Source organism: Poecilia reticulata, linkage group LG22 (assembly GCF_000633615.1).
Source record: "Poecilia reticulata strain Guanapo linkage group LG22, Guppy_female_1.0+MT, whole genome shotgun sequence".
In the NCBI taxonomy this organism is placed as follows: Eukaryota; Metazoa; Chordata; class Actinopteri; order Cyprinodontiformes; family Poeciliidae; genus Poecilia; species Poecilia reticulata.
In genome coordinates this window covers 23,808,837-23,822,587 of record NC_024352.1, presented here as the reverse complement: position 1 = coordinate 23,822,587, position 13,751 = coordinate 23,808,837, and the positions used below count along the sequence as shown (strand labels likewise).

At 38.7% G+C, this 13,751-nt stretch overlaps 2 protein-coding genes across 3 annotated transcripts in view; both read right to left on the bottom strand.

Moving 5' to 3' along the window:
• Positions 1–9,796, bottom strand: part of dlk1 (delta like non-canonical Notch ligand 1) — a 12,130-nt gene extending 2,334 nt beyond the window's left edge. The window contains exons 1-5 of one of the 2 annotated variants that reach the window (XM_017302468.1): positions 9,637–9,796; positions 9,238–9,320; positions 8,977–9,040; positions 8,120–8,250; positions 5,824–5,965 (exon numbers count right to left, since the gene is read on the bottom strand). In XM_017302468.1, the coding sequence (XP_017157957.1) occupies positions 5,824–5,965; positions 8,120–8,250; positions 8,977–9,040; positions 9,238–9,289 (389 nt within the window). In that variant the 5' untranslated portion in view covers positions 9,290–9,320; positions 9,637–9,796. Of the gene's footprint in view, positions 1–5,823; positions 5,966–8,119; positions 8,251–8,976; positions 9,041–9,237; positions 9,332–9,636 lie in introns of both variants that reach the window. The other variant, XM_008399912.2, reaches the window with a different exon arrangement.
• Positions 9,797–9,879: 83 nt separating this feature from the next.
• The window catches only part of wdr25 (WD repeat domain 25), a 118,884-nt gene continuing 115,012 nt past the window's right edge, over positions 9,880–13,751 (bottom strand). Inside the window, exon 9 of the transcript XR_532628.2 lies at positions 9,880–9,968. The gene's annotated coding sequence lies outside the window, so the exon portion shown is untranslated. The remainder of the gene's footprint in view (positions 9,969–13,751) is intronic.

The window sequence follows — 13,751 nt, the reverse complement described above, 5'->3', positions numbered from 1 at the left end:
GGGCTGGACTCAGCTGGGGTTGCTAGGTAACGGGCTGGACTCAGCTGGGGTTGCTAGGTAACGGGCTGGACTCAGCTGGGGTTGCTAGGTAACGGTGCAGTGCCAATGAAACGGTTTGTTTTCCAGACACCAAAATACATTCACCGATTACCAAACAATGGGTAGGTGTGTTTATTTTTGTTTTGTTGTTGTTGTTTAAGCGCTTGGGCTGGTTTTAGAAGCAGTAGAAACCCAAATGCAAGTACAAAAATATGGAAAAAGTGTATTTTGTTCAGTCTATCCACGTTTTATTCATGTAGTTATGAAAGAGGAGGTAATGAAGATGAGAATTTAAATCGGAAAGGTTAGAGCTTGTCTGGAGGTCATTTTAATTAATCTGCCTCCTCCTTTCAGACGTGGTTCCGTTTTATTTCCCAGAAAAATAAAGAAGATGGTTCTCAGCAAACCCACTAATTTACCACAGACTGAGTCATCAAGCTGAAAAAGCCTCATAAGCCGTCCTTGGAGGTTGTACCAAAAATACCGCAGACTTAAAGCTCCTTCACTTATGAAGAGCAGCTCATGCTTTCTAAACAGAAATCAGGAAGATCTGCAGGCTTCAAGATGTTTATTTTGATATTTTACAGCCACAATAACTTGACTTTTTCCCATAAAATGGTCACTGCAACCAGAACATAGATTAGCTGTCAACTTGAAAACTGGTCGTTAATCACCAACAGAAACTGGTAGAAATTTAACAAGAATTATAGTCGAATTATAAAAATCAGTCTGTGGCACTTACTAGTACTAGGAACAAGCTAAGATAAATTGTCTTTTAATTATTAGAATAAAATGTCATAATCCAAAAATGAGGTCAAAAGGTCACCACAATAATCTAACAACAGTCATAAGGCGACAAAAAGGTCGCAACAAAGTTGTCTTATCAGAATAAGTCATAAGATTAACCCAGTAATATTCCCAGAATAAAGTCGTAATCTCATGATTACATCTTATGAATTTACACTTTGGTATCAGAGAAATAAGGAAGTACTTCATTCTTTAAACACATTAGCATCAAATCATCACCACTAGCAGCACTTTGAAACAATTGTTCATTAAAAAAAATTTACCTCTCGTTAACCAAAGTTTTTTCATTAAAATTAGTTTCTCATATTTCTACGACTTTTTTCCATCATCTTTATTCTGCTAATGTAATGATGATTCTCATAATTAAAGTTTTTTTTCTTACTCTGGTGCCAATGCAGCATCAAACAAAAACATATCGCAAATGTTTCTGAATGAAGGACTTTAAATTTGACATGTCAGGCATACCGTACAAAGAAGCCGGTTACCTGCTTTTGAAAGCAAAGCATTAAATTACTAAATTACCTCCTTTACAGACCAAACTCTGACCATCTGGCTACGTTTATTAAACCTACGACCTGCAGAAATGGGATATTTATTTGGTTCTCCTAGTCTCAGGAATGGGTTTTGCTTCACGATCCTCTCAAGGCGGTGGGAAACGATCCTGAAAGTGCTCGTTTCCACTGAACAGCTAGCTTCAGTGACCTTTTCTGGCTTTTACTCCTGGAGGGTTTCAGTGACCGTCTGCGAGACACCACCCGTCAGGTCAGCCGTCTCCTCCATGACGTGATATTTCTGACTTAAAGGTGACTTATTCTGCTTCTTTGAACAGGTTAGGATGTTCATTACATTTTTTTTGCATGAAATCCTTTGTAATAATGAGATTTTAGTTTTGAGTTGCTGTCATAATTAGATGTTTTAGGGCGTCTTGACACTTTATATCCAAATAAGTTGCTGCTGGCCATGCCTGCTAACTCTACATTTACACTCACAAATCAAAATGGCTGCAAACAGATGCATGATTCTACCATACATCTTTGAAAAGCAGAAGTGGAGCCTCCTCCACAACCAATAAGAACAGAGCAAGTGGTTTCTGGATGGCAAGTCAACAGCAAAACCCTCGTCTTTTCCAGCAGCCATTGTACAGCACACAAAGCGGAAAAAACCAGCTGACCAAAGGTAACAGAACTCTGCCTGGGTTGCTAGGTAACATGCCTGGGTTGCTAGGCAACAGTGCAGCACCCATGGAGTCCAGTTTGGCAATTAAGAGGTTTTTGAAAAGGCTTGTTTTCCAGACACCAAAAAACATGAACTAATTGCCAAAAACCAGTTGGGTGTTGGTTTGTTTTTAAGTGCTTTAGAAGTAGTGGAAATCCACATGGAAACACAGAAATTGATGCATGTCAATTTTGCATAATAAGTCCCATTTAAATGTTAATTTTAATTAGCCTTTTGTAATTTAACTTGAGAAATTGGGCTTTGGGTTTCCGCTTGCTGCAAGTCAATCAGAAATCAATTAAATTCTTGAAACATAACACTTATTACTCAAACGTTTGAGTGATCGTCTAATTTACCGAGCTGCACCTGTGATGCTCATTGGTATTTTACTGCTGTGAGCAATTCTTCCCCTTCACACTAGTAAGAAACAGTAGGCCTCATTTTCTGCAAATTAAAAATCTGAACCCATTACGAGACACAAATAAAAAACCTCGGCTGTGCCTGTGAAATAATCCGCCGGCGCCGACTTGTGCGGCGGCGTATCTGATCAATGCGGTCATGCTCAACAGGACGCAGACAGATGAAAGCCCAGATAGAAACCAATCAATACCTCCAGCAGTACTTTGGGTAATTACACGAGCCTCCAACACCTTGTCTGAGTGAGTGTGAAGAAATGCGGTTCCTTTCCAGACATTCCTGCCTCGTAGCGCAGCTGATTAATGTTAGAACCGCAGGCGGGGATCTGGGTTTTCCACCGCGAATAACGGCAGAGCAGTTTATTTTGTAAGGCAGTTCGGTGTTGGTTAAGAGCAAGTCGGTTTGTTCTGGTCAGTGCTGGCTGGCAGCACAAACGCAGAGAGGTTGAGGGTCCAGACAGCCGCCTGTAGTCTTTAACAGCCTGATTGGCAGATTGAGGATTCCTGCCGGATAACAGCAGGAAAACTTTTCAGCTTTTCCTCAGATGTCGTTCAGAAATACAGAGAACTTTGTTCAACTTACTCTTTAGCTTCATGCTGCTGATTTATCTGGTTTGTTGTGTTTCTGAATGAGACGGACAAACCTGACACAGGAACGAACCTGGACTTTTACATCAACCAGAGAAGTTACTTTGTTTTTTACTTTAGATTCGCCAGCAAAACTTTTACCTGCAGAAATTCACCTGCAGACGTGACCCGAACCAAAACAATCAGAACTGGAGTGAATCGAGCCGCTCTTAGCCAATCAAATTACGCTTCTCTGATCACATGTCAAGAACTTTTGATCTCAGAAGATTAAAGTTGGAATTTCGAGAAAAATGACAGGATTCAGAGAATTCAGAAAGAACATCATCTGAGGAAAACTGAAAATTACAGAAAAAAGTGACAGAATTCTGAGAAAAAGACAGCAATATAAGAGAAACGATAGATTTGAGAAATAAAAAACATAAGGAGTTTGAGATAAAGACAGCAATCCAAAAAAACCGTCAGAAATCCAAAAAACCCCAAGAGGAGTCCCTAAATCTCCTGACAGAAATCCAAGAAAAATGACAGAATTCTTCTGTAAAACATCAGAAATCTGAGAAAAACATCAGAAACTGTCAGCTCACTCAGACTTTATAAAGCTGCATGTTTTATTCTCTCTCAGTTCATGGTATAAAACGTTTCAATTATCTTCATCAGCATTAATAGCAGCCTGTTAAAATCCAAGGTCAGACGTTGCAGTTTTTATCACTGTCAAAGCGAACGAACTGGAGCAATCTGCACCTCAGAGACCAAATATTCTCCATGTAAAGGCAATATAACATTTTCCCAATGAAACTGCAGAGTCGAGGCCTTTTGAATGCACAACAGAGACACAGGAAGGAGGCGCTGACATCGTCCTGCAAGCTAAGCAAGGAAATCAGGTCACAGGCAGCTCTGAAATGTGACAGCCTGTTAAGAGCATTTTGATTTATTTGATCTTGAAGTATTGACATGAAAGGTTGAGTGCTTTGAAGTGGCCTAAAGAAAGCTCAGAATCTGTGGAAATGTCACATTTTCTCTGAGACAGGAGCATATATATATATAACACGAGGAAAACTGCAGTTTGACATGAAAACTACAGAATCCTGTAAAATATAATCACTTTTACAGGAAATCGTTGCTACTACTGATTTAAAATTGAGAAATGTTCAAACATTTAGATTTAATTTGACTATAAAGTCCCTCTTTCAGTTGGAAATTCAAATAAATACTGAATAAAATGTACACTTCATTGTATAGATTACACTTTAAAATCTGAAAAGTGTGGCATTGCATTAGCATTCAGGGCTAAATCAATACGTTAAGCCCTCTTTCATTGTATTTACAGATGTAATTCAGTTAAAGTGTTTCTCTCCCAGCTGTACACATCAACAAACTGAAATACTTTGAGCTTAGCTTCTTTTCTGACTAGCTCCAAAAACAGGAAGTGACTACAACGCAGGGCATTCTGGGTAAATACAATCAAAAACAAACAAGTGAGCTTAGCGTCTTGTACAAATGACAAAATAAATCTTACTATTACTAAAATCTGACGCCACTCCATTTTTATTTCCATCTTCAGACATGTTTTTTCCTTCAGTGGTTTCTTAGTGCGGCGCCCCCATAGGTGAGGAGGGGAACATGTTTTTCAGTTGGTTTGAATTGGTCGAATGTGCAGCGTGAAAGAGCAGCAGCTGGAAATGTAACAAATGATGCAACGTTTGGTCCCAAATTGAACCTGAATCTACCTGAGAATCAGGTGGGGTGTTTAGCTGCTGTAGTTTGTAAAATAAACCTTTTGAACAACATGTTCTCCTCTTCAACAGGAAAACCTCTGAAGACGACACTGAGCGCAACTTCCTTATTGACAAAATGGAAACAAAAGTGAAGCAGCGACATTTTTTAGCGGTTGGAGGATTTCTCTTTCGTCTTTGACAAAAAGACCACAAGCCATTTCTCTCACTAGCGTTAGCCTAGTGTGTTTGTTTTGGTTTCATCTACCCAGAATGCCCTGCTCTGTGTGCTTCTAGAGCGGTGATCCAGTTTTAGCAAGTAAACTGCTCCAGAGTGCACCAGAATGCAGTTTTCACCAGATTTCACTTCAACCAAATCAAGAATTATAGACAAACCAGAGTTTACTTTTCTTGACTGATTGCACATTCAGACCTCCCCAAACCAAGCCGAGCTCCATCCGAATCAAGCCGAGCTCCATCCGAACCAAGCCGAGCTCCATCCGAACCAAGCCGAGCTCCATCCGAACCAAGCCGAGTTCGATCCGAACCAAGCCGAGTTCGATCCGAACCAAGCCGAGTTCNATCCGAACCAAGCCGAGTTCCATCCGAACCAAGCCGAGCTCCATCCGAACCAAGCCGAGTTCGATCCGAACCAAGCCGAGTTCGATCCGAACCAACCCGAGTTCGATCCGAACCAACCCGAGTTCGATCCGAACCAACCAGAGTTCGATCCGAACCAACCAGAGTTCGATCTGAACCAACCAGAGGTCCATCCAAACCAAGCAGAGATTGATTAAATCAGAATAAACAGGTTGGTGGGAATGCACTAATGCACTAATGGTTCTGTTCTGACAACTCAAAACAAACACAGTTACAGACAAGATTTAAATGGAAAGTATTGAGATTAATTATTAGAGCAACGAAACTGAATAAAGTGCAACAAGAAAACTATAAATAATCTTTTCTTTAGTAGTGGCTGCAGATAAACAAATAACTCCTCAATAATTGTTCCTATTGATAAAAAAATAAATAAAAACCGGTTGTTGTACCCGTTCAGAAGGCAGAGTCTCTGCTTCATCTGGCAGTTTTCTCCAGCGTAGCCCTGGGGACAGACACACAGGTAGCCGCCCTCTCCTCTCTCTATGCAGGTGGCATTACTGGGACAAGGCTTGGACGAGCACAGGCGAGTATCTGGTGCAGAAAAACAGAAAATCACAACATCATGTGGTTTTTCAGATCACCGAGTGCCTCTTCTAACGTCTTTGCTGCTACTCTCGCTCTGTCTCTGTCGCCGCATGGCAGCAGCTTCGCGTCATCAAAAAGACAGAGCCCAGTGCATAACACAGGCGATGCGAACATATGCTCGGGCAGAATATGAAAGGCAACGTGAACGCTCAGATAACTGGGTCAAACTGTGCTCAAAATACCTCATCCAAAAAGAAATAAAGCAGAAACTCCTTTGAATTATTCGTCTTTGTTCTTCACTTTGCTCGAGGGATCAACAGATTCCGTATTAATTATTCGGTGTTGTTTAAAAATGTCATCCTTAGGACACCAGTGAATACATTTTCAAAGGTAAGGTGGTAAATTTCTGTCTGCAGGGCCGGCCCAAATGTTTTTGGGGCCCGAAGCAGATTTTAATTTGGGGCCCCACATACCAACATGTCAACACCAGATGGTTCATCATTGCTAAACTACTCTGTGTTTAGCTTCATTCATAATTAGCTTGCGTCATAACAGCATTATTATGACTGATTTCAACCTTGCATGAGAAGCAAACTAGGACCAAACAAAAAAAGGTGCATTTTGAAATGAAAAATTATGTTTAAGTTATGGCTGGACAGTAAATCAATAATATATATATATATATATATATATATATATATATATATATATCATAAGTGATCAATAACAGGTAATACATCTTATAGAATGTTCAATAATTTCACTGAAGTCCGATCCAGAACCAGAAAGTTGGTGGAATCAACTCACTCACTCACCCTTTGGTTACTTAGCAACTCACTCACTCGCTCACTCACTCACTCGCTCTTTGGTTACCTAGCAACTCACTCATTCTACAGTTGCCTGGCAACAACCTGCTGAGAAACTGACGCAGTAGCAGTTTCATGTTTTGCTACTACGCCTCATAACTGCTTAAAAATAAAAAACGGTGTGGAGAGAAAACTGGATAAAACAGGAAAGGTCACGGCAGCAGTTTGGCAGTATTTCAGATATTTAAACGCTAATCAATAATTATCAATATCGACTGATCTGAAACAGCCATAGTTTGTGTGTTATGTGATTTTAACGATTTTAACTATTAAACAGTAACAATAAAAAACTGCTAGCCTACGACGACTACCAATGGTCAACATAATGTGCTAGATCTTAAATGCATGCATAGTTTATGGAAGTAAAGGGGACGCAGTGCTTTTCTATTAATTGTCAACAAGGTCAGGAAAAACTTAATTAAAAAACAGCAAGAGGGAAGAAGCAGGTCAGTCATGCTAGCTTAACTTTGACAATCTTAACATGTAGATGAGATGTGAAATTTGGTGTTTCAGTTCAGTTACAAAAAAAAACAAAAAAAAAAACTATTTAAACAATAACTCCGACATATCATCAGCAGAGCAGGTGTTTAAATTAGCTGTGTTAGCTTAGCTACTAGCAGCAGTAGCTAATCGACCACTTATTAATGATCGCAAGATAAATATGAAGCCTAAAAGCAAAATACTGTAACAGACTGAATGTTCTGTTCATGGTATGGGAAATGTTTACATGTTTTCTTGGTGTTGAATCCTGAAACAAAGTGGCGGCGGCGTCAGTTGCTATGGCAACAAGAGTCTCTATAGTGTAGCCAACAGAGCGAGGAAAAAAAAAAAAGTGGTTTTGTTCTTCAATGATTTTTCTTTGATATTTTTCCTCTGCTGTGGCTCACTGCACTAAATCAATAATACCTACACCTCCAGGTCTCTTTACTTAACGGGATCGTTGGAACTCAGCAGCGTGGACATCAACGGCACATCAAAGAATCGTCTTCCAGCAATGCACAAATGTGCAAAACTTCCAGTTGTAAACAACAACATGTCTATAAAAATGTTTTTTCCACGTTTAAAAGCATTCAGTTTGTATTATTCAGTGTTAATTTAAATATTTATCATGCTAGCTTGATGCTCTTGGGGGCCCCCCGGTGGTGTGGAGGCTCAAAGCAGCCGCTTGACTCGCACATCCCTTGGGCCGGTTCTGTCCCGTTTACTCTGATTAATTTCATGTCCTTTTTTCTGGGCAGCGGTGACTCAGTCTCACCTCTGCGGCGGAACAGGAGGAGCGGTTGATGCGACTCACCTTGGTCGCACAGGCTGCCCACCCAGCCCTCTCTGCAGACGCACTGCCACGCTTTCTCACACGCGCCGTGCAAACAGCCAGGGAACGGGATGCAGCGGTCGCAGTTCTCCCCTTCCCACCCGGGTTTGCACCTGAAGGGGAACAGGAAGGAGAAAAAAAACTAAAAATGAAAGCAATTTGAAACTATTTATACACCAACCCACACATCGCTTTTTGTTCTCCTGTCCTCAAAACACATAAAGCATCCAGACGACTTAAAATGCAAAGTTTTATTAGGATTTTCTGTGGTAGGATAAATAGAAATTAAAGAAAAACCCTTTAAGTACATTTATAAAATCAACTTCTGCAGCAGTTAGAGCTGGATATCCATTTGGAGATTAAAATGTTAGCACATTATTTTTAAAATTTTATTAAATGTGGTTTTAAAACAAGTTTTCCAGTTAGAGCACCACATCAATACATTCCTTATAAAATATAGCTAAAACTGAGACAGATGCAATGAAATCTGGCCTTAAATGTTACGTTTTTACAGTTTCTAGATCTGGATGCATGCATACGCTTTGATCTAAACCATTCAAATTAATTATAAATGAGCAGAAAACACTTCTTTAATCCATAATTTAGACACCTAGGAAGTAAAATGTGACAAATGACAGCTTGCAGTGGGTAAACTTCGCCAAACTCAAAGTTTAAAAATATTTATTTTTCAAATCAAAGCTGTGGAACCTCGTGATTGTGGCTGGATTTCGCTGAATGAGGAACATTTACTGAGTCAGTTTATGGAAATGGGGTTGAAAAAGCCCGCAGGATGTGAGCCATCATCTGCTCAGGAATCCGAGGTAATTTTAGCAACCCACCTGCACTTCCCCGGCTTCTCACAAAACCCATTTTCTGAGCTGCACGCCGCGCTGCATTCCCAGCCTGAAACAGACACAGCCGCATTTTCACCCTCCACCCGTCAGCAGTCACAAAACATTCAAAAACAGTAAAAATATTCAGCCGTTTCACTTTATTTGACGGGGAAAACAGCAAAACACCATTTAATCTCGGATTAAATTAACATAATTCCTGTGGGGTTGCTTAAATGTCTCAGAGGAATGTTGGAAATCACGGATTACCTTTTGCTATTCCCGTCACGACCAGAATTAAGACCACCCCGATGAGATGCATCGTAATTTGAAGGAAGGCGACCCTCTTTGTCCTGCAGAGCCGCTGCAAAGAAATAAAAACGATCCGTTTCTCCACTAAAATAATCCCAATTCCTACAAGTTTGTTATCAGAGAAACAACCGTTCTTTAATTGTATAATTCTCCCAAATTTACAATTTGGCAGAATTTTTCTAATTTGAATCAGTTAAAATTAAAAGTTATTATGAAATAATTAGCAGTAATTTGCGTCTTCGACGCACCTGAGCCGCCTGCTCCCGTTGAGCATGCGGGCAGCAGAAAGGGGAGAGATTTTTCCAAAGCGCCAATTTCATGTCAAAAATTATCTAAATGTAACAAAGACCGTCTCACCTATGGCATCCAGACGCCGCGCCGCCGAACAGCGTCGCTCATATTTGACCGGTTTGCCTGGTTGTTGTTGTTTTCCGGAACCAGGCGGCTGGAGGTGAACAGGTGAACCGGCGCTCTGATTGCTCCGAGGCGGACCTGCAGGTTTGGACGGGACTGCTGGTGCTGCTGCGGCGCGGCGCGTCCCGGCGCAGCTCGCTCCTCCCACTCACCAGAACCCCCGCGCTGGGAGGAGGCGGGACACAGAACCGAACCTCAGGTTAGGTCGGTTTTACTAGAAATATGAAAATATGAGGTTTCTGTAGATCAGCGTCACCCTGACATGAGGGCGATACCTGGGAAAAATAAGAGACAAATTATCTGCAGAGATTTTCTAGGAGAAAACTTGTAAAGTTCAGAGTTTGAAAAGTCAAAAATGTGCTACAAAAAAATCTGAAATTTTAAATTTCAAAAAATTTCTAGAAATTTTAAATTTCAAAAAATTTCTAGAAATTTTCCCAAATTCAAAAGTTTTTTCTTGCAAATTTTAACAATTTTTTAAATGTAGAAATTCGAGTTTGAAAAGTTAAAAATTTGCTAGAAAAGAAACTACAAATTTTGAGTTTAATCTCAGAAAATGTCCAGAGTCGAAAAGTGTTTTTTTTTTCAAAAATTTTTATTTTTTCACTCAGAAATTTGAGCTTGAAAAGCTGAGAATTTACAAGAAAACCCCCCAATTTTTTTAGGTTAACCTGGAAGCTTCTAGAGAAAAACAAAGACGTTTCTGGGTTTGTAAAATCAAAAAATCCCTACAAAAAAAAAAAAATCTCAGAAGTTTTTAGATTAATTTCAGAAATTTTCTTTAAAAAAATGTGAACATTTCAGAAAATTTCAAAAAGTTGAAAAGTTTATCCTTTCAAAATTTTTGCATTTGGAACTCAGAAATTCAAGTTTTAAAAGCAAAACATTTATTATAAAAACCCTCAGAAATTTCATAAATGTTTGAGAAAAAGAAGAAAATTTCCGAGTTAAAAAACTGACATTTTGAAATTAATCGCAGAAATTTTCTGCAAAAACATAAGTATTTCAGAGAACATTTACTTATTTATTTCTAGAAATTTTTGGGGACTTTTCAAACTGAAATTTCCAAATTTTCTAATCTAAAAATTTTGGAGCTTCATCTGTGCTTCAGTTTGGCTGCTGCTTTGTTTAAAACGGCTCACATCAAGTTTTTACTCTGATTTCTTTACATTAACTTGCGTAAACCTACAAACACTTTTTAATTTAGCTTTCTTGGTTGTCATTCATTTCATGTAAAGGAATCTTTAATATTTCACAGAATAACCCTAATAGAATAAATAACTGAAATAATCGTTAATTGTTAGTCTGTGCATATTTCTTCTGTCTTAAATGTTTAATATTTGCAAATTATTGTTATAAAATATTCCAGAAGACAAAAAGAAAAAGTGAAATTAAAATAAGTGACAAAAGAGTTTCATTTTTCTGTGATACAACAGATTAGAGCAATAAAACAGCAGAAACACAAGAAATAATTTATAGTTCTTCACTTCTTATGCCTCCAACGCCAGAGGGCAAAAATTCATCTTCCTTCGGTCTCATTTTAAAATGATCTGGCAGGAAAAACAATGTTCGTATATTTAATGCAGCCACAAGTTTCCCCAACGACAGAAAAAAAAATGTTTTCAATCTTGTAAAGAAAAGAACTCAGTTAAGGTCCAATCATGAGCTTCACATGAACAATAATAGAACCGAAGATCCTGGGAAAAGAAGTAAATCTCTATAATGTTTATCTTTTCTTTTCTTATCTATATATAACTTAAAAAATTAGCCAAGTAAATATTTAGTTCTAAACTAAATATGTAGTTTATAGCTAAATATTTCAGATGTAAATTATGTAAATATATAATTTTGATATATAAAACATGATATTTACCTTTGAAAAATAATCACCGAATGTCCAAAGTAATGACTTTTTTGCCACTTTTGTTGCTCTATACATACTTTATTTAGATTTGTGTTTGTTGCTTTTTACTACTAAACCAAATAAAGTAATTATCTATCCGCCCCATTAGCCTGATGAAGCAGCAGCGTAAACATTTCCCTCTTTTCATTTCTGATGTATTTCCCCCTGGAGAAAAATCTTTTTATTGGGACAATAATTGGAAAATTGCTGAGTCCCAAAAGAAATTAACCTTGAACAGATTTTGATCAATGTGCCTGAGTGTCTTTCAGAAAGGTCGGCGGCCATGATGAATGAGGGGGCTGCGGGGGCGCCGTCGGGTCGCAGCAGGTGAAGCTCTTTTATTTGTCTTCCTGTTTGTTTTTAGCCTCATGGTTCTGATGTAGCAGTTTTCATTTAAGATTTAAAACACAATGAGAACAGAATCATGGTTTTAGTTCATGTAAAACCAAAGTGAGACATCGAAATCTGAATTTTTTCACCTCTATCGCATCACGACACATAGAAAAGTTTGTTTTTTTTCTGTCAGAGCAGCAGATTTTCAATGGGAGTTTGTTAAACGGTGATGTGTTCACTTCCTGGTGTGAAAAGAAAAATGATGCAGAGAGCAGAAATCATCCATGCAGCAAACGTTGGTGAGCTCTGTGGAAATAAACAGGTCGGGAGGATTGATTTATGCCTCTCCACAACAACAGAATTTCTCTGTCACAAACATTTTTTCTCCCTGGATTAAAAAATAATTTGAACTTTTGATTTATGTGATGGAAACAAGACAAACAGTTTTTTTTTCCACAGCTACAAAAATGCTGAATCAGGGGGTGAAATTAAAGTTTATCAAGCAACAAAATGCTTTCTCTTATTGTAGCTCATTTGTCTGGTTTGAGTCAATTAAACCAAATTAAAGAAAGTATTTTAAACTGTTTTAACTTTTCTTTCACTACTAGCATTAGCTTGAAGTGAATTTACGGCTTAATTGGGAACCAAAGTCGTAACATTTGTTGCATTTCCAGCTGAACCGTTTGAAAAACATGTTCCCCTCCTCGCCTGAGGGGGCGCTGCAGCAAGAACCTCTGAAGAAGAGACTGAGCACAACTTCCTTTTTTTATGAAACGTAAACAAAATGGAGTAGCATCAGATTTTAGCATTTGTAGGATTTCTCTTTGTCTGGTTAAAGACTACAAACCATTTCTCCTACTAGCGCTAACTAGCATGTTTGTTTTGGTTGTTTTTACCCAGAATGCCCTGCGCTGTAGTCCACTTCCTGTTTTTGGAGCAGTTTCCAGTCCGCTTGGCGTTCCCATATGCATTCAAACTGAACCAGATTTCACTTCAACTGAGGATTGCAGGTTTTTAGGCGACCAGAGTTCAATTCACAACCAAAACAAACGAACTGGAGTTTGAATGAACCAAACTAAACAGAGCTGGTGTGAATTATTGAGCTTTGTGACTGATTATTTTAACAGTTATGTTACTGAACACTTAAACCGTCACAAAGAAAACTGACAAATTTTGTGTAGAAAAGTGAGACTTGCTAAATATCTTCATGGCTCCTAAAATTGTTTTGCTTTAATTCAGAATTTTTCAGTTTATTCCCACATTCTGCTCATTCCCTAGTTTTAAGATCTTGTATTTATTTTCTGCTCTGAGTTACAGGTTTTATTGAAGGTTTCCTTCAAGTCTATTCTTTTACATGGCTTTTGTTTCAGTCTGGAGTAATTTGTTGGGTTTAGATCAGTTTCCAGACTCTTTGATTCCCTTGTTCTCCGTTTTCTGTCTATCAGCCATTTTCATTTCCACAGTTCAACCTTCTTTCTCTTACAGCTGCTCTCCGTTACTAATCCTCCACCTGCTCCTCCTTTAGTAATTGCCTTTCCAGCTTTCATCTCTCAGCTCGTCAGATCCTGATGCTTTTGCCACCAGACTGCTTTTCTTGTATAATTTTACTTTTCCTCTTTTTATTTTTACTAAAATGGTTTAAGTGATTCAGTGGTAAGACCTTCTCATTTCCGGCAATCAAAGTGGGCTTAGTCCGTTATCCACCAGGTAAATCTCCACGAGGAAGTTGGGAAGAGCTCCTGGCTGCTGGGGTGTTTTCCAAGCCTCGCTCACGCTCCTTCAATGTGTTTTTCTGTTTGTTAACTTTCTTTGTGTTGCTGGG